This window comes from Pomacea canaliculata, linkage group LG7 (assembly GCF_003073045.1).
Source record: "Pomacea canaliculata isolate SZHN2017 linkage group LG7, ASM307304v1, whole genome shotgun sequence".
NCBI lineage: Eukaryota > Metazoa > Mollusca > Gastropoda > Architaenioglossa > Ampullariidae > Pomacea > Pomacea canaliculata.
The window spans coordinates 4,789,946-4,811,803 of record NC_037596.1 but is presented as its reverse complement, the minus strand read 5'-3'; the positions used below and the strand labels follow the sequence as shown (position 1 = coordinate 4,811,803).

Here is a 21,858-nt window from a genome sequence, read left to right as displayed (position 1 = left end):
CAAGGGAACTACTCCAATACATAAGAAAGCAGCGCCTCAGAACAGGACCTCATTGGGGGACGTCACGTCACGTGATATTCTCTCATTTGCATTGCAAATTGCCAAGGGCATGGCGCATTTAGCTGCACACATGGTGAGAATGTGCTCACGGACAATGGATTTTTGTACATTTAAGAAAAATAGTTCTGTAGGATGTTTAGGAGGTAGCTCACGTGCCTTTTCGTAAATAACTCACATCGGACTGGTCGACATTGTTAAAATAAGTTGAAAGTACTATCAGAGTTGTCACAAAAGTCTACAGTTCACTTCTTTATACATGGTCTTTATTATTATTATTAGTAGTAGTATTCCCTTGTCCATTTCGGTAATCTATGTGCATTAGTTATGCCTGGGGTTCGGTCTCTTTCTGTGTATGGGAATGATCGTAAACCTGTAAATAGGTCACAAAATGTTGACGGTAAATAAGTCAATTTACTGTAGGAGTGCTTTAACAAACAAGCAGCTTAGACAGCAGAATAGGCCAGGACAACAATGACATTTAATGAAGGCTCGTTCACTTAGTGTCATCCTTGTTTACAGGAAGTCGTAGAACAGTTAAGGAACGAGGAAGATAGGGATTGAAAACGTGGCGCCTTAGATACAAGAGAGATGCTTGCTTGTGATGCATGTTCACAACCAACAATCTGAAAATACAATAGCCAGAATCGGACCAGAAAGGCTGATATTTAGCTATCATCAACAATAGGATGAAAAAGAAACATTTTGCGTGACCTTATTTCGCATTTATATTTTAATATTATTCTTTTACACCGAAAACGGTATTGTAATTAATCACATGATATATATTTTACTTTCATCTAGAGCTTTTAAATGCTGAGACATCAGTTTTGTGTACAACATTATAGAAGTACATTAGTAATTTAAAAAAGAACCTGCCTCAACTACAAGATTTAGAATGCTAACATGAGTGACATGAGTTTTAGTTATCCCCAGAACAGTCAAGTTTATCGCTGTTACTCTAAATTGAACTCTAAATGTAAAAACTGTGGAGAAACCAAATCCGGCCCTCTTAAACCTCCTGGATGACATCCTCTTTCTGGTTGTCAGATAGTGCATCGTGACCTTGCCGCACGGAACATCCTCCTCACGGAGCGTCACGTGTGCAAAGTCTCGCATTTCAGTCTGGCTCGCCATGTGGATGAAGAGGACATCTACGAGTCAGTCTCTAGGGTAAGCTCAAGCAAAAAAAAAAAAAAACAACAAAAAACAAACAATGCAGTCATAGCGCAGATAAATAACATAAACACAGATCTTCTTAACAGTACTGAATACATTTACTAACTCCCGCTTAGTTAAATCCAACATTTAAAGGGGGAAAGGGGCAGACAGGATTTCAGTTACTGTGCAGTAAAACAATGAAACTGTCTCCCCTTCCATATCCGTCACCTACACACCATTGAATCTTTTAAATGTGCACTGAAAACACACTTCTTCCTTGAGCCTTACTCCTTAACAACAGTCCACAAAATGCTACTCCTGTTTTCAACCCTCTCCTATTTCCGTTTATTAATTGCTACTTGCTACTTGTGTTTCTCTGCTGAGTCACAACACTCTTAGTTTTGTTACTCAATTTCTATTTGCTTTTTTCTATATTTGTCTTTTATTAGTCATCGGTAATTATGTCCATCCTTCCGTTCTTCGTATGTTATTCATGTCACGTTCTTGTCTCAATTTTAGGAGCATATTGCAACCCTCATACCCTGTATATATGCGAAAATTATTTTTAAAAAAAAGGAAAGAAAAGCAAAACTCGAATCCTATCTTCTTAGTTTTATTCAGATTCCGTTGTATTTTTTGGTTTCAGAGGCCGTTGCCTCTACGCTGGATGTCGCCTGAATCACTGAGTGACGGCGTGTTCACCTCGCAGTCAGACGTGTGGTCTTATGGTGTGCTTCTATGGGAACTGGTCACACTTGGTACACAAAAGACTTTATGTTTTTCTTTTATTTTTTTTTTTTTTCCTTTTCCTTCCTCTTCCTTTTCTGTCCGCATCCAGCTTTCGATGCTCTAACTTTCCCTGTCAACTCGAATCATTTGCCGAGCTATTTACTGTCCTGTACTAAGAATCCTTTTGCCGCTAAAGTTATTTGCTATATGCAGACAATTGCAATGCTCACGATGTTTTAGTGACATGTAGAATGGTCAGGAGATATAAAATTTTTTGCTGTCCTTCAAAAGGTGCCAGTCCTTACCCGGATATGACGGGTAAAATGGTAACAGAGCTCGTTACCAAGGGAACGCAGCTGCAGGTCCCTCGGAGCTGCCCCGATGATTTGTAAGTAGAGCTGATTGTTGACGTTCACGGAAACTTTGTAAAGTTGAAAATAGTAAACATATGTTTATAATCCACAGGCTTCGACTCATTCTCGAACACAGTTGAAACACAAAATGCACTACCTGTGTACTAATGCAAAATAAAATTGAAGAATACATACAAACAACGGAATCAGCAATACAAAATATGTCAAGAAACAATGATAATTTGAAGATAAAATAACACACTATGTTAAATTATATTATATAAGAGAAAGAGGAAATAGTCCATCGACATTCACGAAGATGCAAATGTTATCTAGGAGCGCCCTCATGAGATCGTGCTGGGTGATGGCAGCCCACCAGCGGCCCACCTTTCAAGCGGTGGTGGACATGCTTGGAGACATTAATGGAGATGGAAGGGCGGCTACATGCGACTAGGGCAGCTCAAACAAGGGGGAGACCCCTCCGTGTTTGAATCAGAGTCGGCGATAGAGCAGATTTAAACAGTTGGTTTTTTTTGTCTCTAGAATATGCGCTCTTACAGCTGCTTTCTCTTTACTAACAGCATTTGGATGGTCTTTCCTTGTTTAAAAAAGCTTGGGCAGAAAAACTGTCTTCTTGAATCTGAATTAAGAAGGTTTCCTTACTTGCGTCCCTAGTTTTTAAGCTGGAGTTATTGAGAACAGAAAATAGCAACATCTTTGTTGTACATTTGTTTGCATGTTGACCAACGTTTAAAGTGAGAACCAGTGTTTTTATTATCTACATTCTTTGTTTTAATTATATTGCAACACAAATTGTCAATTCTCAGTGTTGTTATTCATATATGTGCCTTTATCTGGCAAGGATTGAAAGAGTGAATAAAAATTCCTGAAGCATGCAAAGACCAGTTTTTTGCTGAAAGCGAAATATTTGGCGAGATATCTCTGACTGAAAAGGTAACCCTGCACTTGAACATCAATTACAGAATTATAGCCTCAAAGTTTTGAACAGATTTCTTGATTTTTACTGTCTATAGTCTTTGTACAGCTTGTTCATTAGTGAATATTATCACTGTCTTCTTAAAAAAGAAAATGAAGTTTCGTGTTTGTACCAAGTTCGTTCTATTCGTTAGTAATTATTTTCACTTGAAAAAAAAAGATTTCGCCGAAGAATGTTTGATTAGCTTGTGAAATCAGACTGAATTGTTTTGTAAATCAATGGGTGTCACAGAAACTGATAATTCCAGACAGAATCCTTTGGTTCTCGAGGGCAAAGGTGACGAGAACGGGAAAAGCACAGTCTTGTGAGGTTGTTCCTGCTGAGGTGAAGCTGAGTGAACAGGATGAAGATAGCTTTCAGAGGGGGGCGGCCGCACCCTCTGCTCCTCTTTGTTGGTGCCTGCATTCATACTTGATCAGAAGTGCTGAGGAGCTCTATGTACTCTGGAGGTGCATCCTCAGAGGAGTCCCGGCACTCTGAAGGTCGAGGCGCAGGCACAGGAGGAAGTGCTCTCTGAGTTAAAGGAAGTGTTCCTATGCAGCGAAAAAAAAACACACTTCGTTTACATCAAATCTGACCGAATGACTACCTGTCCCTTAGGTTAAGAAATAATATTTAAGAACCCTCCCCCAAAAACATCATTAGAGGGCTTTTGTTAGGAGGGTCAAAGGTTGTGAGAACTTTGCATCAGCACTACCAGCGGATACAGAGACTGGGGATCATTATTAGTTGAGCAGCTTCTCAACAGGGTTAGGGTTGAAAGATAGGCGTTTGGATCGCTCTCAGCCATCATAAACACAACTAATACTAGAAAGGGACTTTGAGGGAAGATGGGTATGGGAAATTCCTTTTCATGTTCAAGTGTAACGATGTCTTCATAAGTCATCAATGGAGAATGAAGTACCTCCAGCGACGGGTGATTCTGAGTAAACGGTCCGATAGGACGAACGATCCCTAGGAGTCAGAATTTCTCTGTTGAGATGGATCGAGCGCCGAGCTGAAAAAAACGAGTGCAGATCTTCATTAACATACAGTTAGTGGTCTCAGCGATAGCATTGCTAGGTTGTGTGTGTGTATATATATATCTTGTTAAATTGTTTGTTCATTATTACTTTCATTGCCAAAAATGTAGTGGTCTGGTTATCCCACATTTTGTGACGCGGAATATTCTGGAAGAAATGTATGACTGTTTCTTGCCTGCCACTTAAATGTTACTTCCTGTGTTCAGTAGGATTTGATTCTACGCAGTTATCTTAAAACATTCAAGACATGATGAAGGAAAGGAGAAAGATGGTAGGATGCAGATGAAGCGAAAGAGTAAAAATAAAACAAATACAAAAACATGGGAGAAAGAGAACGAAGGGAGATATGACACCGGGAGAGGAAAAGGGACATTGCATACTGACACCTGGTAGACAAGGAAAGGCAAGAGAGAGCAAAACAGAATGACAGACAGTCCGATTCACGGACAGAAAAATACCTCTTTTACATAAGATGATGAATTGCGATGATAATAAAAGCGATGAAAATGCAGATGAGACCGATGACGCCCCCTAAGACTAAGAGGCGGAAGCGTTCATAAGCGTCGGACATTTCTGGAACAAATGGAAGCATCGTAGAAGCCAGTACATTTTGTACATTCAACATCATGCTGTCCTCTCTACTTTTGTCACTTTTTCAATTGTTTTTACACTCTCTCTCTCTCTCACACACACACACTCACTTCGATGACGAAGGAGAGATTTACTGATTTCTTTATTTAATGTGTCATCTGTCAGCCTGTCACACAAGGACATAAGTTAAAATATTTGTCACATCTAGTTTGTAAAATATAGTTTCCTTGTAGAAAGCTGAGTAACGAGGGATCAGATTAAATTTTAAGAAACGACCGTACACATGCAAACATTTCTTTCTGGTTTGTCGTTAAAGAAATGGGCTTCGTGGTAAAATTATTAAATTGTATGAAACCTTCTCGGCACCACTCTAAACCACTCTGTTTTTCTTTTTAAAAAGTTATTAAAACGTGAGGACTGGAGCGTTTTGTTTGTAACGGTCTCCTACACAACTTCAAGAAACATACTGTCACACACCTGTAAGCAACTTGTGTTCTGAGGATACCAAGATTATTTGCTAGGAAATATACTTATGCGCGCGCGCACACACACACACACACAAACACAGAGCTGTTTTAGGCTGTTCAGATATTAACATAGATGAATCTTTAAGTATTTGTAGTTGTGAAACGATAAAAAGATTTATCATTGTTTATAATATACCTTTTTTAATGGATGAATAGGGTATACTTACCAGAAGTGCATAAAACCAGAGTGAAGCAGTTCTATCTCAGTTAGTTCAGAAGGTTAGCTACCTCCGTGCTTGTGATGTTCTGAAGGTTCACCAGAGTACAACCATTACAGTAGCAGGTCTTAAATTTCGAAAGAACAAAAGACTTTTAGGGGGTGACACTTTTTAAAGATGGCTATAAAGATTATTTCAATACAGACACAGAATTTGGCTACATCTAAAGATTAATGCTTTAAAACAAAATAAATTTAACGTATAAATAATTTCGCTATGACATCGAGAAGAAAAGAAATTCGGAATAAGTATTCAAATGACTTTTGGGTTCAAGGATTACTAAAAGATGTGAAGGGAATGTGACTTAAAAGGCAATCATACACTTACAGTTTGATTAGGAGTTGACTGCACGATCGTTGTGACAACAGCAATCCTGTTCACAGCTGAAGTCAACAGTCAGTATCACTGTTCACATTTCCTTCTATAGTCATCAACGATGTGCGCTGTTGTCCAAGAGATGAGGAGGTCTGTATAAGGAAGTGACCAGAAGGAAACACTGGTTTGTATGTAGGTTTATAGGTTACATAGTATGGTGTTACATGCATGTCAAAGATGACTGTTGCACACGTTGTGTAGGATGAGAGCTGAGACTCGCTTTAGGGTGGTAAGCAGATGGCATTACTTGTTCCATGTGTTCTTTCTCGCGTCTTACATTTCCCATGCCATATCCACCAACTGTCTCTGAGCACGGGAAAAGCAAAGGATGAGCTGAACTCCAATCGCTAACAGAGAGGACATGATGAACACTGCACCAGACAACATGTTGGATTCACAAAGGTCATGGTCACCAACGGCCGCGCTGTCCATTGGATGGTTCCAGGTCGGAAGGTGGAAAAATCTAGACACACCAAAAACACCACTCTTTGCTCGTGGAGTGTTGGTTCTCTTTCTCTAGCCACCATAAAAATTAAATGACACCGGGCATAATTTGGCCAGCTATCCTGGGATAACCTGGAAGAGAAGAGATAGGCTTTGGGGAAGCAACCACAGATGATGAACACATCTGGTACATTGGACATTGTTTTGGAGAGACATTCACATTATTGTACCATAGGCTGAAAGCTTTCAGGTTTATTTACATGAGAATTGTCGTCGAAATGACATCACTGTTATCTAAGCTTATGCATACCACATCCCGATGAAAAAGAACAAGAAACAGCACTAGGAAGAAGATGCCTAACCAAAGATAGCCTATCTTTAGTGCCAGATTCTTGCCACACTGGACTGGCATATCAGGGATGTTTAGCATGTAGACCAAAGACTGAGAACAGACTGTTCATGTGTAGAGATAGTCACAGAAGGACGATGGTCAGTTTCAATTTCAGGATCGACTTTAAAAAAAATAGGTTAGCGAAGCACTAAAAATGCACAAACACTCAAACACGCGCAAGCACATTCGAGTATACATAATTACATAAACAAGAGAAAAACGAAAGAGAGTAAAGTTGAGGAAATAGTATTTATTGGTATCCATAAGCGATTCGTTTATAAAATAACAATTTCAGAACCCAGCAGACATGGAAGTATAATGCTTTTATTAAGGCATTTAAAGACCTTGATAACAAGGCAAATATGGTCGAAAATCTGTGTAAAGGTAATTTTTTTGGGAGGCGAACATTGAAGCTTTGTCAACAATCTTAAGTTCATACTTAGTTGTTTGTACACTTCTAAAATATTTCCTAGTACAATGGGCTTTCGTCACTTACAGTTTAGCCACATTAATTGTCAAAAACTTGCTTGATACATTTTGACAGATAACAAAAGCCATAATGTCGACCAAATGTTTCCGGTTTATTTACAGTACAATCCGTCAGTCAAGGAGATAGTATTTTATCAATTTGTGTTGTAAAAAAAACTAAAGCAAACATAAATAAATAAACCAAGACAAATCATAATTCTATACAATTGGAATGAGTAGACATTTTGCAAAATTACATCTCGCTGCATGTACACAATTTTCAATGTGTCATCAGTTAACAATGGTGATCTTCAGACAATCCGGAGCCACAGGACACAAAGACAGGAAGTACTTAAATACAATTTATCTACAACAACTGGGCAGCAATATTAATTATTATAAGTAGTTTCATTCGAACAATTTTTTCCTTTATAACATGGAAGAGAAACAGTATGCTGGACTGGGCAGTCTCGCCGGGCCCGCAGCTTGGAGACTGGGAACATCATCTTGTTGGTGTCATCGACTGATGACAAGAGCATTGTGTGTTGGACAGTACAAAACAGAACAGTACTAATATTGTGACAGTGCACTGTGGCATATAGAGGGAATATTGTGACAGCACAATACTCACTTTGTGACACTACAATATCAATAACAAACAACAGCAACATTGTTCCAGTACAGTACTGTGACAACATTGTAACATGTCTGAAAAGGATGATGAGAAGAGATCCCACTGCAGCCCTTACAGTGGATGGAGGTAGTCAGATTTGAAGTTTGCTGCCATCTTGACATCCGAAGCTTCGCAGGACTCTATTGCCTCGTTGCGGTATTGAGGAATGCTGGGTAATTTATTTTCGACGGCGGCTTCATCTGTATAAACAAACCAATTTTATAATTGATTCCAAGTTTGAACTAAGACTTGTTTTCCTTTCTCTTCCTATTTGTCGGCTCACTCTCTTGTCCGTTCTCCTTTTCCTTCTCTGAACAAACTATCTTCACATACACATCACTCGAAAAATTATCTTTCACAGACGCACGAAAAAAAAAACAAAAAAAACCCGTGGACCTTGTGGTGCTCTATTGTCCTTCTTTCTTTGGTTTCCGAAGCTGGTGCTTAATTTTTCTTAATCCAGATCTCTCTCTCTCTCTCTCTCACACACACACACACACAAAATACCTCTGGACTTTTGTGGTGAGACATACAATTGATCCCGAACCTCCTCGTAAATGGGTTCCATGTCCTGCGTGGAGGACACTTGCTGAGTTCGCGAGGTGTACGTGCTGTAATCAAACAAACCTGCACTGTCGCCACCAGGACAGGGGCGCTCGTAAACTGCCGACTTCTTACCTGCTGGAAACAAGCATAACCGTTATTACGATCAGTTGGTGTGTCTAGACCAAAGATCTCTCCCCTACCTCCTGATTTTTAGCTCATCTGAAGCTCGTCTAAACTAAAGATATCACTCATCGGGATGACCTCTCATCTGACAACATTTTTGTATCTGTTCTTGCCACCATTGGTCTCTCTCTCCTCCGAATGTGTCTATTCCCCCCTAGCTTCCCCAACTTTCATTATCTTACCCCGCACAAACAGTATCGCATGGGTGGGAGAGAGAGAGTGGTCAGGAAGTAAGGGGGCTTCAATTAACCTCTAAACAGGAAACAAATTGCAAGTTGTAATTATTTTTGAAGCATTAAGTGGTTTTCTCTACCTCAAGCATTTTTATGTCCCTATAAATACGGGCCTCTGTGTGTGTGAGAGAGAGAGAGATTACATACAAATAAGTGGAAGACAGTTACATCAATATAAGAAGTATATAGCTCAAATATAAGTATAGAGTTCCTCACATCTCGCGAGACGAGCACAAACAGCCACAAGCACTAGGGAGTAAATGATCGCCACGACAGAGCTGGCGATGGCGACGGATAAAGTGCAGGGACCAGGAGCATCGTCTGCATCGTCTGCAAAAACACAGTGGGTTCCATGGCAACTATCGTGTTGAAACTTAGATGACAAGAGTGTTCAAAGCATCTTTGCTAGAAAACAATATGATTATTCCAAAACTAAACAGAAATTAATATCAAGAGAGCTGTCATGAAACAACAACAACAATTAAAACTTTGTTAAAACTCAGTATGCACATTTACGAAGAATTTGGCTGAAAGGAAATCAAAACTGTTTTTGAATAACCAGGGACAGAATGTATCGTACTTATAACATTCAGAACGACCTCTTCTGTTTGGGAGTACTGTGTGATCTCCGGCAGCCATTTCGCCGAGCACCGACAGCGTATCCCATCGTCCTTTGCTGTGACGGGGTCCAGGGTTACGACACTCGACACGAAAGACCCGCTGACACTGTCCTCCTCATCTTCGTGATGTCCACATGTAAAATTAACAGACGACACGAGAGGGCGACCTCCCGACACCTTGCAGGTTAGGATCAACCTGTCGCCAGACCTTACAGACTCATCATTCTGAATGCCTTCGATTACAGGAGGCAGCTCTGGGGGATCTGAAAGAACAACAAATTCAAGTCCTTAAACTCCTTAATAAAGCAGATTTTTTAAATTATTATTATTTTTTTTTTTGCATGCTTTTATTGCGGTAACTGCCAGACTGTGTTGTTGAGTGACCTCATTGAACCGTCAGTCACCGTGAGGACATATCTCGGGTCAAACCTGATATCCTGAATTCGGACATCGTGCCGGAAGATTTCAAACCCCAGGACAGTTTATTGTACTCACAAAATTTCAGCTATTGTCAGACTTGCGAAAACAATACAATGAAATGAAAACAAGGAAGCTACAATGATTATATATATATATCACAACCTTCAAACATTCAAGCAGCTGGGTTCTTAATAAATTTACAGCTGTGGTCTAGTGTGAGATGTCAACCACTTCAAGGTACTTTAAAACACATCAAAAGTCAGATTTCCCTAAAGATAATGTCAACAAGCACTGCTATCGTGAGAAGGCAGAACATTAACAAGAACAAACTTCTAAGAAATTCTTTACAAGAAAAGGAAAACTTCTTAAGAGTGCGCATGAAAAGTGGACGTGGGGTATGTGCAAATACAAATGAGACACTTTGTTGACCATCATCGTGTGAGTTCTAGAACATGTACTTGATGGATGATTCTGTGCTTTGTGAATATAAACTGCAAAGAACTTGACTGTATTATCAGTGAGGTTTGATCTTCAAGCATATTGCTTTTTAGTCTGCTTGTGTTGATGTACTTTGTTATCCTGCGAATAAATGTCTTTGCAATCAACAAAGACTACTGTGGGAATTATCTGCTTTTTTAAAAAATATTCAGGATTCAAGGACCTACGAGATATCGGTCAGGTGTTATGCACTGCTTCATAATATTCATCCCTGTGTCGTTACGGTGTTGGCATCATCGTAAGATTTAAAATACAGAAGAGTTCCAGTGGTGGCCAATGAAAATGGTCGAAATATTTATCTTGCTAGCGGCATTCACCTACTCGAAGACTGCAAGGTGTGCTCTCTAGTCCACGTAAGAAAAACTATTTCAAACAGCACAAACAATTCAGAAAAATGTCCATGTAAGACATCAGCATCATTTGTATCGAGGAAAGACGTAGTCCACTTTTGCCATTGATAACAAGTTAAGAATCAGCAATCTGAACTTTGACCTAAGACCGCATTTTACTTACATGCAACACGGAGGGTATAGGTGATCTGCTCCTTTAGGGGTAGGATACCCACGCTGCTGAGCCAGTAGAGTCTGCAGACGTCAGTGACTGCCCCGTCGTGTCGTCTTTGTACTCCAGTCTCTAGCAGCGTGGTTCTCCAACGGTCCCAGCTGGCATATCCGGGTGGATTGCCCGGGATATCGACAATGCAGGTACAGTTCAAGTCTCCTCCCTCGCGGACGTACTGAGGGCACGAGGTGCGAAGACCACGAGGGCGCTCTGGATCACAGGGTAATAGTGAGCGGTGGGTGTGTAGCGGGGTGGATGAAAAAAGTTTTCAAAAGAAACTCTGCTACTTCTGGCAATACAGTTAACTATTTATTAACATCCTATAATCGTTTACATTATCTAAAACCGCCATTGATAAGATCTGTGGGATATATTATGAAAACAGCAATGCCGAGCAGAATGAAAGAGAAAACCAAGAGAAGATGTGACGACGACAGAAGAGGACAATGAGAAAAAGAAACACAACACCGAGGACGATAGGGACGACGAAGAGGAGGAGGACGACGACGATGATACGTGCAATCTTTCTCTCTCTCTCACACACACACACCATAACCCACCACAAGCACGCAGTCCGGTAAAAGGCGTTAGTGTTTCTCTCATACCTACAAGGAAATAATAAACAGTCCTTTACTTGCTCGCAATGGGCTCACCAATGATGATGCTGTTGGTCAGATACCGCACCCCGGTGTCCACTTGCACCACGTATCGATACGTTGCCGCTGTGTACAAGGGGACAGAATGAACCATCGAGCACATCCGCGTGGACCTTGGTGTTTTTCAGATGTCGTGTTCCCAAGAGTCAGCCGAGTGACAGGAGACTGCCCCAGGGCATCTCGGTCATTCTTTGGTTTTTAAATTGAAAACAATTGTAATCACATTTGAACAGAAATGAACAGCCAATATTAATTTAAACATAGAAAGACATGAATATATCTCATCTTTGGATAAAACATTAGATGAAAGTGTCACATGGGAGTAAGGTATTATTTGAATGGTACATTTGGAAAGTGGAACTTCTCGAGCTCAACTTATACTTACAAAGTCCAGGTACAACGTACACATGTTGCCACGAGAAAGATCTTTAAAGTAGCACCGGACAACTACTGTCCAGTTCGAGGGGGTCAACTCGGAAATACAGGGACTGAACTCTGCAGGATCTGCAAGCAAAGATAATTTCGTTATCATTGACACTGTCCCTGCATCCGGGATTTTATCATATGATTTCACACTAAGTAGTCTTCAGAAGTACCATTTGCTTCAGTGAAGTTGCATTTCGTGATATCCGCTTTATCTTGGGTCGAGTTCCCTGAGGCTTGTCTTTAAACAAGATTTTTACTCCACTTATAATCGCTAAACAAAGCGCAAAAACTAAATCATATTTTTGAATATACGAATATAATTTAACGCTATTTATTCAGCTTCTAATTTATATCACTTAGTTTGGTAAGTTGTATCTATATACATTTACTACATCCCATGACAACATATTTTAGTAATGATTTTTTTTTTTGTACTTGGGAGACCTCTTTTATCTTACAGCTTTGTATCTCTTGCACTGCGACTAGGAAAGCTATTGAAGCAAATGTAAATCTTTTTAGTTCAAGGATTTACTTCAGAAGTCGAGTTCCCAGAGACAGTGAGATGTAAGTGGTTCATCGTGTCGAGGGCACGATATGTAGAAAAGCTAAACATTTCCTTGCATTCTTCTTTTATCTTTTCTAATGAATCAGGTGCCACATGCTGGAAGGTCAGATAGTTAAAATCACAGGCATGCACGAACAAGTAATTGCTATGGTGCATGCTACAAATGATGCTCAATTAACAACACTTTCTTCTTAACACGAATTAAAAAGACAGTAACAGTAGGAGAGAGAGCCGAGGGTTAGAAAGCCGAGGAAAAAAAAAAGAGGAAATTATGTCAAACGAATTTAAATACTCACAAGTCATACTAATATTGCAAAAAGCACTTGCTGCACCATTTCGTGAAGAACACCCGACTGCTCGCGGCCACTGGTGTTGTGGCTGTGTGAACATGTTGTTCACATGAAACACGCAGCCCTTTAAGGAGTCTCCGTAGTAGGTGCACAGACCTCCCATGCTGACCTCCCTGTGCTGGATCGTCTTCACAGAGCAGATGGTGTGGAATTCGCATCTCGCCAGACCTCCGACAGACACGTTCACATCGTCAGCAAACGTTGCCGTCAGGGAGAGGTCTTGGAGGAAGCCTGTCACCTCACAGAAAATGGTGATGTCGTTGAGGAGAGAACTCTCGTCTGTTGGAGATGTTATCACACCGTCATGGCAGTTGCGTATCTTTACCTGCGCCGCTGTTCACAGATAGGTGTGGGAAAATATAACAATTAAAAATCACGGCTCTTTGACTATTTCATTCAATTTATTATTTTATGCAACTAGACAAAGAGATACTGAGGGAATATTTCACCAGATAAACAAGGTGGAGCAGGTGTTTTACCTTCAATTTTAAATTCTTGCAGAACGCAGAGAATAATGACCATAATACTTCGTTTGTCCATCTTTTGCATAAATGTTCTTGTTTTGATAGCTCATAAATACTTGCACATCCTGCTCTTGTTTCGGTTTTGTTTATGTAATATCCGTGTTGTTTGGAGGACTTTCCGGGAAATCAAATAGTAATCACAATAATAGATGTGTTTGTTTGAAACGTCCGGTCCTCCCAGCAGAAACACCAAACACATTTATAACAACGTTTGCATTGTTTACACAAAAAGGGGAAGTAAATAAGCGAAACTCCGAAACACTGCATGGCATGAAGACAGACAGACAGACAGACAGACAGACAGACAGACAGACAGACAGACAGACAGACAGACAGACAGACAGACAGACAGACAGACAGACAGACAGACAGACAATAATGAAGGCAGGAAGAGTCCAACAATTAGCTGCGATATTTATAAAGAAAGATACCATTTGACCCATCTTAAGAATCTGAAACAGTAAGACAAACATAAAGGGAGTTAATATATATATCACAGATTTACAGGTAAAGAAAACATTCAAGCTTAATTAATTGTATCAGTTTCTTTTGATCAAAATTTCCAATGAAAAAGAGCAGTTATTTTTAGTACCTCATAGGGGTGGAAGAAAGCAAAGTAACAAACGTACAAAGTACTTTGCGATTGTGATAAAAACATTTGCAATTTTTACCGGCTGTTATGTTAAAATGAATTCATGTAATTACATGTTACATAATAATAAATTTAATATGATGTTACACACTCACAAAATGATAAACTGGTCATTTTATTTATATTATTACGTGTTACATAATAACAAAAATACAACATGATAACAATTGTAATAAACATCGTTAATACTTTTGACCATCACTAACATGGTGTTACTAACAAAATGACTAACTGGCCATAATTTTAATTCTGCTATTACATGTTAGTTAATAACAAACACATGAAATGACTACAAACCTACTAAGCATTTTCTGAACTTTTGACCATCACTTTGACATGATGCTACACTAAAACATAACACTAACCCCACACACACCAATTTGTAAGATTACAGTCTAATTAACATTTGCAGTACTGATTGGCCATCACTGTCACGTGATGTTACACCCCTGTGCCACGGTGAGGCTCAGTACTGTCTGACAGGGGACCTAGCAAAGAAGGGAGGGGTGGCTGAATTAACTTGTATTGCGTATTCTTCACTTGCCTGAGGCTCGTGTCCACAGTGGTCAATGCAGAAATTGCCATAAAATGATCAAAAGTTAATTAAAAATTGTAATTATGTGTTTCTCTTTATTTTCCGCGTTATCATCAAACTCGTTAATGTTACTTGTGAAAAAAAAATCAGACATATTTGGACACGAAATCATAGACTCTGTGAGTTTAACACTTATCAAGACAACAAGAAACAAGAGGAAGTTTACTTAGAAGATTTTATTTCTGGGAGGCAGTGTCTGAGTCCTTCTGATGTTTCATCTTCTGTGCGATTCTGATTTTCCATTTTCTTGTAAAATCATTTTTAAAGAGTTCTCTGTTAGCTGGCTCATTAGTGATCGATGTAATAACGAGCATTTTATTCTCTCAGAGCTTTATCGTTCGTCTTTTCAATCGTTTGGTGTTTGTTGTGTCTCATCTCACAAGGCAGCTTCTGTGTATTTGTTTACTGTAATCATGTATAGTGCGATTGTTCAGCTGCTGGCATTTTTTTCCCCTTAAAGAGATGTTAGATTTTACATTCTTTTATATTATGGAGAATACGCAATACTTTATAAAACATGTTTTTATATAATTTGGGCGATTTTGCCAAGGCGGTTCTAAGAATTCGCCGAAGGTTCTTTAACGTGCGCACACACTGCATACACACGAGACACAGTTAAGGTCCTTGTCTCTGACCGGTTGTACAATGAGAAAAAAAATATATAAAGTTATGACAATAACATTAATAAGAAAATAAAGACACAATAAATTGATAATGTCAGAAAAGTCTCAAAGATTTAGATATAAGTAAAACAAAAATATATAAAAATGACAATAACATTAATAAGAAAATTAAGACACAATAAATTGATGCTGTCAGAAAAATCGCAAAGATATACTTTTTAGATATAAGTAAAACAAAAATACAAAAATGACAATAACATTAATAAGAAAAGTAAGAAACAATAAATTGATGCTACCAGAAAAGCATCAGTCTCAAAGATATACCTTTTCAGATATAAGTAAAAACAATAATTTTTAATTAATGAAGAAACCTGGAAAGTAAAACAAACAAAAATCATTTTCATTAAAGCTCTTTCAAATACATACATTGATTTGTAAGATTATGTTCTCATCAAACGTTAAGTTTTGAAGAACATCTCATTCTCTCTCTCTCACACACACACACAAGCACAGCATTCACTCACACACCCACACAACCTACAGATACAATATATCCCACGTTTACATGCACTTATTTGCGAAACATGCATGCTCTAAACATTATAGTAAAAAAACCAATCGCAGCCCGAGTCACACTTATTATTCATAAACACACGTACATCACACACATTCACACGTACCATCGAACATCTTGACAAATACTTGAACTAATTCATACATTATGCATAGCTTATTTGTACTTACCGACATTCGTGTGCTGGACAAAATCTCGCGGAGTTGTTTAACCGACCAAGTGCAGTTTTCGGTCTTATTTTTCTCCTAGAAGGTTCGTTGGAAAAAGTGACAGCTGTTTAACGGAGCAAGGTGGAGTCTCTCCATGTAGCAAGGCGATGTATCCTCCAGGGAGTAAGGTGATGACGTGTCCTCTCGAAGCAAGGTGGCGTCACCTTCAGTGAGGAAAGCGACGTTTCCTGGATGGAGGAAGTGACGTTTCTTGTGGAGCAAGGGGACGACAGCTCCGCCGAGGAAGATTCCATTTCCCCAGCGGACCAGTGTGAGCAAAAAGACGTATCCTCCATCAAAAAGTGATGCCCTCCATCGTGTAAGGGGTTGTGTCGTCCACGAACTAAGAGGATGTTCCATGGAGCAAGATGAGTTGTTATCCATGGAGCAGGATGACGTCTCCTGTGGGGCGCAGACTGGGATTTCTTCAGTGTGCACAGCGAAGTCTCATCCACGAAACAGTGACGTACGCTCCATTGAGCAAGGTGACGTCCACTTCATGGCACATAGTCACGTCTCCACCATGAAACACACTGAGAATGTTACGTCCACCAGAGCACACAGTCACGCCTCCATTATGAAACACACTGTGCAAGGTGACGTCCACCAGAGCACACAGTCACGTCTCCACCATGAAACACGCGGAGCAATGTTACGTCCACCAGAGCACACAGTCACGTCTCCACTATGAAACACATTGAGCAAGGTGACGTCCACCAGAGCACACAGTCACGTCTCCACCATGAAACACACGGAGCAATGTTACGTCCACTTCATGGCACACAGTCACGTCTCCCCCATGAAACACACTGAGCAAGGTGACGTCCACCAGAGCACACAGTCACGTCTCCACTATGGAAACACATTGAGCAAGGTGACGTCCACTTCAGAGCACACAGTCACGTGATACGTACGTCTCCTTCACTGCGGAAAGCAAAGTCACATCGCCTTCACTGCTCAAAATATTTCTTTTACGGAGCTTGGCAATGTCTACCTTATTGGGGGAAACGTAGACACTCCTGGTCTGCGGTCTCCTTGGTCTATCCTCCTCATGGACTTGTTCCTCAGCTGCACTTGGCTAGTACGGAGACACGTGTTAGTGAGGTCAGCGCTCTATTAGTGCTGACCTCATCACTCATCATTCCGCTGAAATCTCGTAATCACGTGTCAGGTAGACTGGCACTATTTCGCACATGACTGAAGCAGTATGCGGATGACAAACTTGTCGTTTACGACAGAAAAAAAAAATCATAGCAGTATGACTAGCTTTATCTGGCCATTATCTGTACCAGCAGACAGATAATATCCTATGGTGTAAATTTACTGTCTCGGCAAGACTACAGGGCTATCACAATGTGAGTCAGCCATGTTTTCATTTTTTGAAATTACTTTTTAGACCTTTGGACGGAAAACTGTTGCCATAGAGGGTTGGAGAAGGTAAGACAGTTACGGAGAGGAGATGGGTTACTGTCCTAAGTAAAGCTGGCCCGAGAAAATTGAGGTCCCTTAGGACCACCATTACCTTCATCCTTACCTCGATGGTCAAGTCTGCTGGTTTATTTTGAAAACTCGAGCCACATGCGTTTTAAAAATTTTATTACACAGTGAAAAAAAAAAAAGAAAAATACACAAATACACAAATACAAAGCAAAGTTAATACGCATGAAAACATAGCAATATGCTTTTATCCCTAAGGCTGCTCTTAGCATGAAAATATTGACCAAAGTATTCCACATGTTAAAGTAAGGCATAGATATTTCGCTCTTACAAAGTAGATCAAAACATATTTTAATATGGACGCAGCTCTGTTGTTTATTTATCTGGCTGCTTGCTCGAGTGGTTAAAAAAAGCAGAATAAAAATATTCGAGCAGATGTAAAACATTCAACTATTTTCACTTTGCGACACTTTTTTAGCATTCATAATTATTTTAGATTTCTCCGTGCTCAATTCAACTAAAAGCTTACACAAAAAGTTGTATGCACATCAATGTTATTCAAATTACTCACGTATGAGAGTAATAATTTTAGAAGAATATTGAAGGTGCCTAGAGCAGCCATAGACATTTAGGTACAAAAGAAAAAACTGTTCTAAAAAGTACAATCTTCGATACAAAAATGTGTAATATGCAGAAAGAAGCACACACTTTGTATTATTATTATTAATAATCTAGAGTTTCTTCCCAGCGCTTCTGGAATATGATCCTTTTGCCATGTATCCCATCAACTTCTATGACCCTACGGATATTCTCATCATGATCATCTTCCACAGGTGGATGCCTAACAGAATAATTAGGATGTTTAAGTTTTAGCTTGTAATTTACTGATAAATATTTAGATAGAAACATCAACATGCCAATGAAATTTATCGGTAAGAGAAAGATCTAGAACCGAGGGGAGAGGGCAAAAAGCCCCAAATGGCAACTGATTATCATTCAGGTAACAATCAGATCGAACCCTATCATCATCACCATCAGTGTCAACTTCCCGCTGTAAGCAAGAGAGAGAGAGAGGAAGAGAGTAATATGAGAAATGAAGAAAGGGAGAATCACCAGTTTTGTTATTGTGACAGTCAGCAATCAATCTTTCATGGCAAACTCATGTCCAAAAAAAAATAAAAAACAAACAAAATCAAACAACTTACGTAGTCAAGACACCTGCATCCTCCAACGCCTTCTGCAGTAGTTTATTCCCATGTCAAGAGGAACGACACTCCTATCGACAGAACGACTTCTGATACTCACAACACAAATAAGTTAGTACAAAAATAAATACCAAAACAACAACAATAAAATAGCATGTGTGGATACTGCAAATCGTAAAGCAAGAGAAACGTGTCATGATGGAATAATAAATACTGAAGCTTCTCAAGTTTTTTTTGCTTTTAAAGTGGAATGTGTGCGCTGTCGAAACATTTTTTATTATGACCGCGCAATCATACAAAGTCACAAACAAGATAGAAAGCCACAAGAGCAACAGAGCAACAAGAAAAAAGAATATTTATAGTTACACGCTTCAATCGTTCTTAAAGCAGATACGAATATTATCTATGCGCATCCACTTATATTTCAATTTTATAGATGCAACGCAGTCTTACAACAAACTGAAAGTGGTGGTGATTTCACAGCAAAACAAAAAAAAAAAAAACAAAAAAAAAAAAAAAAAAAAAAAAAACAAAAATACAGAAAACGAATTGCAAAGTATTGAGAGCTTACGTTGGTGGGCCGATGGCAGCAGCAGCTCCATCATGGTCATCGTCTTCGGTAGTCAATGGGGTAAACGATGAAGGGCATAAAACTGTTATCCAAAATGTTTTAAATATCAACAGATCTTTGAAGTCCTTAAACATGCATTATGTTTCATGGAAACCAACGAACGGAATGCTAAGATTTAAAAGAAATATTTTTAAAAAAAAAAAATCGAGTTTCCATATCGGTTTTACAAAAAATGTTGTTGCCAAGAGATATTTTTGAAGAACTTACGGTTGTGACATGCTGGGCTGGTATCCAGGACTTTCCAGTTGTATGTTTGGGCCCGGACGCAATGCCATAGCACTCATGGAGTCGGATCTGTTAAGAAAAAAAAAAAAAACTCGCGTATCAGGCAGTCTTAACAAATGTTTTGCAGTCGTTATGCTAATGCGTTGATTTTTCTGCTGAACTGTTTTTGTGTTTGTGTGTCCTGTCAGTCTCATGATCCACCTCCAAGCAGCCTGTACGATGCATGTGCAATAAAATAAAATAAGAAAAATTGTTTGGTAAGAAAGAAAGTTCAAGCAGCGTAGATAAAATGGCAGTAAAAACCTCAAAAAAATCACGTAAATAAGTGTTTTGATACAAGACACTTTTTGACCTTACATTGCTTGCACAGGGCTTCTGATTCTCTTCGAATTATTTAAGCGGCTCACACACTCTGTTAAAAAAAAAACTGATTTAAGACAAGCAAGAAGAAATTATTATTATTATTATTATTATTATATTATCATTATTATCATCATCATCATCATCATCATCATCATCATCATCATCATCATCATCATCATCATCATCATCATCATCTCTTTCAAACCTTCTATCACACTTTTTTGGTTCTCACTGGCATTCCCGATGGTCTTTTCCGTAAACTCCAGAGAGTACAGAACTCTACTCCGGACTCATGTTTGGTGCACTCAAGAAGACCCTTGCATCCCTCTTCTTGTAAAGGGGGGAGGGGGACCAAGTGTAAGGCGAAGGGAGGCAAAAGCGCTGCTAACTACATCCCGCTATCATAAGCAAATGAACCTGCTTCTTTATGAAAGTATTTTGATCGTCTCACACACACACACACGAGAACATTCAAGTGAAGCGGAAAAACTTCTAGCAATAGTGTTTAGGCATAGGTGAGTAAGTCATATGATATCAGTTAGTTCGCAAGAGAGAGAGAGGAGGAGGAGAAGAAGAAATGAATTCGATAAACATACCATGTGCTTGGTCGTAATCGTTCCACATACACATATCTTCCCTTTTTCTTGGTGTTTCGTAATTAAAATTAGTAATCCCAAAGTTGTTTGCTAGGTGCTGCCCAGTCCTGTTTTGCAAACGTCCTTACAATGATGCCGTAAACATTACCGAGTTCACAAAGTGCCTTGATCATTTTATTGTGGTCTTCGAGGGTTGGCAGCTTGTGTGTGGTGCAGTTACAAATCACACAGCTGTCTCTCCTCCATTTGTAGGGAGCAGCGAACACGATCTCCATACATCGAGGGTAGTTTTTAGCCCGTGCTTTACCGTAGAAAATTATTATTTTCTTACTGCACACCCAGCATGGCGATACATTTATATACATTCGCAATCTGCTTAACTGTTCCCACGAACGATCGGAAAGCACTTTTGACAAGCCCGCCATAGCAGCTTCTTCAGGCATGTTTCCCTTCAGCTTCATTTTGACAATACAAGCAGTAATTATAAACTTCTTTGAAACCGTAAACAAGAATTGCCAAAACATAGCCCTTGGGCCAGTACTCCATGAAGACCGCTGTTAAGGAAATCATAAAAGTAACTTTGATCGTCTTGTACACTCCATTTCTTTTTCTGTTTGAAAAAAGCGCGGTCAGTCCTTTTATACCATAGCTTTGGAAAAAAACCCATCATCTCAAAATAGCATGCAGAAATATCCAATAGCATAGACCGTATTCTGCAGTTTAAGACCACAGAGTTACAATGGTTTAGACACTATATAATTTATCATTCACATAGCACAAAATTAATTTCAACACAGTTACTAAAACTGCAATATTCCTTTAGATAAGTTAAATTATTACTGCACAGATTTAATACCCAGGGTTTGGAATGAAACTTGCCATACTTCATCATCAGCTGATCGAGACTTAGGAGAAGAAGAGTTGATGATAGGAAAAGGAGTTAGTATTATATCAAGCACCATTATATAGCGGCCCCTATCTTCGTCCCACACAAATTTTTTCACTTCTTCTTCTTTCAGTGACTTTATTAGGTCCCATGCACAATTGCTGTTGGTGTGAAAAGAGTGATGTAAGTAATATATATAAAGGTAAAGTGAGCAACTCGTGTTAATAAAATGTATAAAGCTATATGACAGTGTATAAACATCATGCAGACTTAT

General features: G+C 39.2%; 2 protein-coding genes and 2 long non-coding RNA genes across 5 annotated transcripts; 1 reads left to right on the top strand and 3 right to left on the bottom strand.

The window, feature by feature from the left end:
• The first annotated feature begins 51 nt into the window (after positions 1 to 51).
• LOC112569631 (fibroblast growth factor receptor 4-like) lies at positions 52 to 3,200 on the top strand. The gene is made up of 5 exons (XM_025247473.1): positions 52 to 133; positions 1,108 to 1,230; positions 1,865 to 1,976; positions 2,239 to 2,335; positions 2,637 to 3,200. The coding sequence occupies exons 1-5, from the start codon at positions 110 to 112 to the stop codon at positions 2,752 to 2,754; spliced, it is 474 nt and encodes a 157-aa protein (XP_025103258.1). The 5' UTR covers positions 52 to 109; the 3' UTR covers positions 2,755 to 3,200.
• On the bottom strand, positions 2,828 to 6,120 carry LOC112569632. The gene is made up of 5 exons (XR_003100489.1): positions 5,983 to 6,120; positions 5,605 to 5,722; positions 4,778 to 4,892; positions 4,202 to 4,294; positions 2,828 to 3,830 (listed from the first exon to the last, which is right to left on the bottom strand). It is a non-coding gene; the product is annotated as an uncharacterized LOC112569632 (long non-coding RNA).
• Positions 6,121 to 7,096: 976 nt separating this feature from the next.
• LOC112569250 lies at positions 7,097 to 13,854 on the bottom strand. 2 transcript variants are annotated; one of them, XM_025246988.1, is made up of 9 exons: positions 13,544 to 13,854; positions 13,011 to 13,397; positions 12,109 to 12,227; positions 11,721 to 11,912; positions 11,020 to 11,277; positions 9,549 to 9,851; positions 9,185 to 9,298; positions 8,514 to 8,684; positions 7,097 to 8,206 (listed from the first exon to the last, which is right to left on the bottom strand). In XM_025246988.1, exons 4-9 carry the CDS (start codon positions 11,824 to 11,826, stop codon positions 8,079 to 8,081), a joined length of 1,080 nt encoding a protein of 359 aa, XP_025102773.1. In that variant the 5' UTR covers positions 11,827 to 11,912; positions 12,109 to 12,227; positions 13,011 to 13,397; positions 13,544 to 13,854; the 3' UTR covers positions 7,097 to 8,078. The 2 variants fall into 2 exon arrangements, with proteins under 2 accessions (XP_025102773.1, XP_025102771.1); XM_025246986.1 differs by having other exon boundaries at positions 8,514 to 8,687; positions 13,544 to 13,853.
• Positions 13,855 to 17,179: 3,325 nt separating this feature from the next.
• Positions 17,180 to 20,152, bottom strand: LOC112568372. The gene is made up of 5 exons (XR_003100073.1): positions 20,097 to 20,152; positions 19,722 to 19,808; positions 19,455 to 19,536; positions 18,884 to 18,954; positions 17,180 to 18,519 (listed from the first exon to the last, which is right to left on the bottom strand). It is a non-coding gene; the product is annotated as an uncharacterized LOC112568372 (long non-coding RNA).
• Positions 20,153 to 21,858: the final 1,706 nt, after the last annotated feature.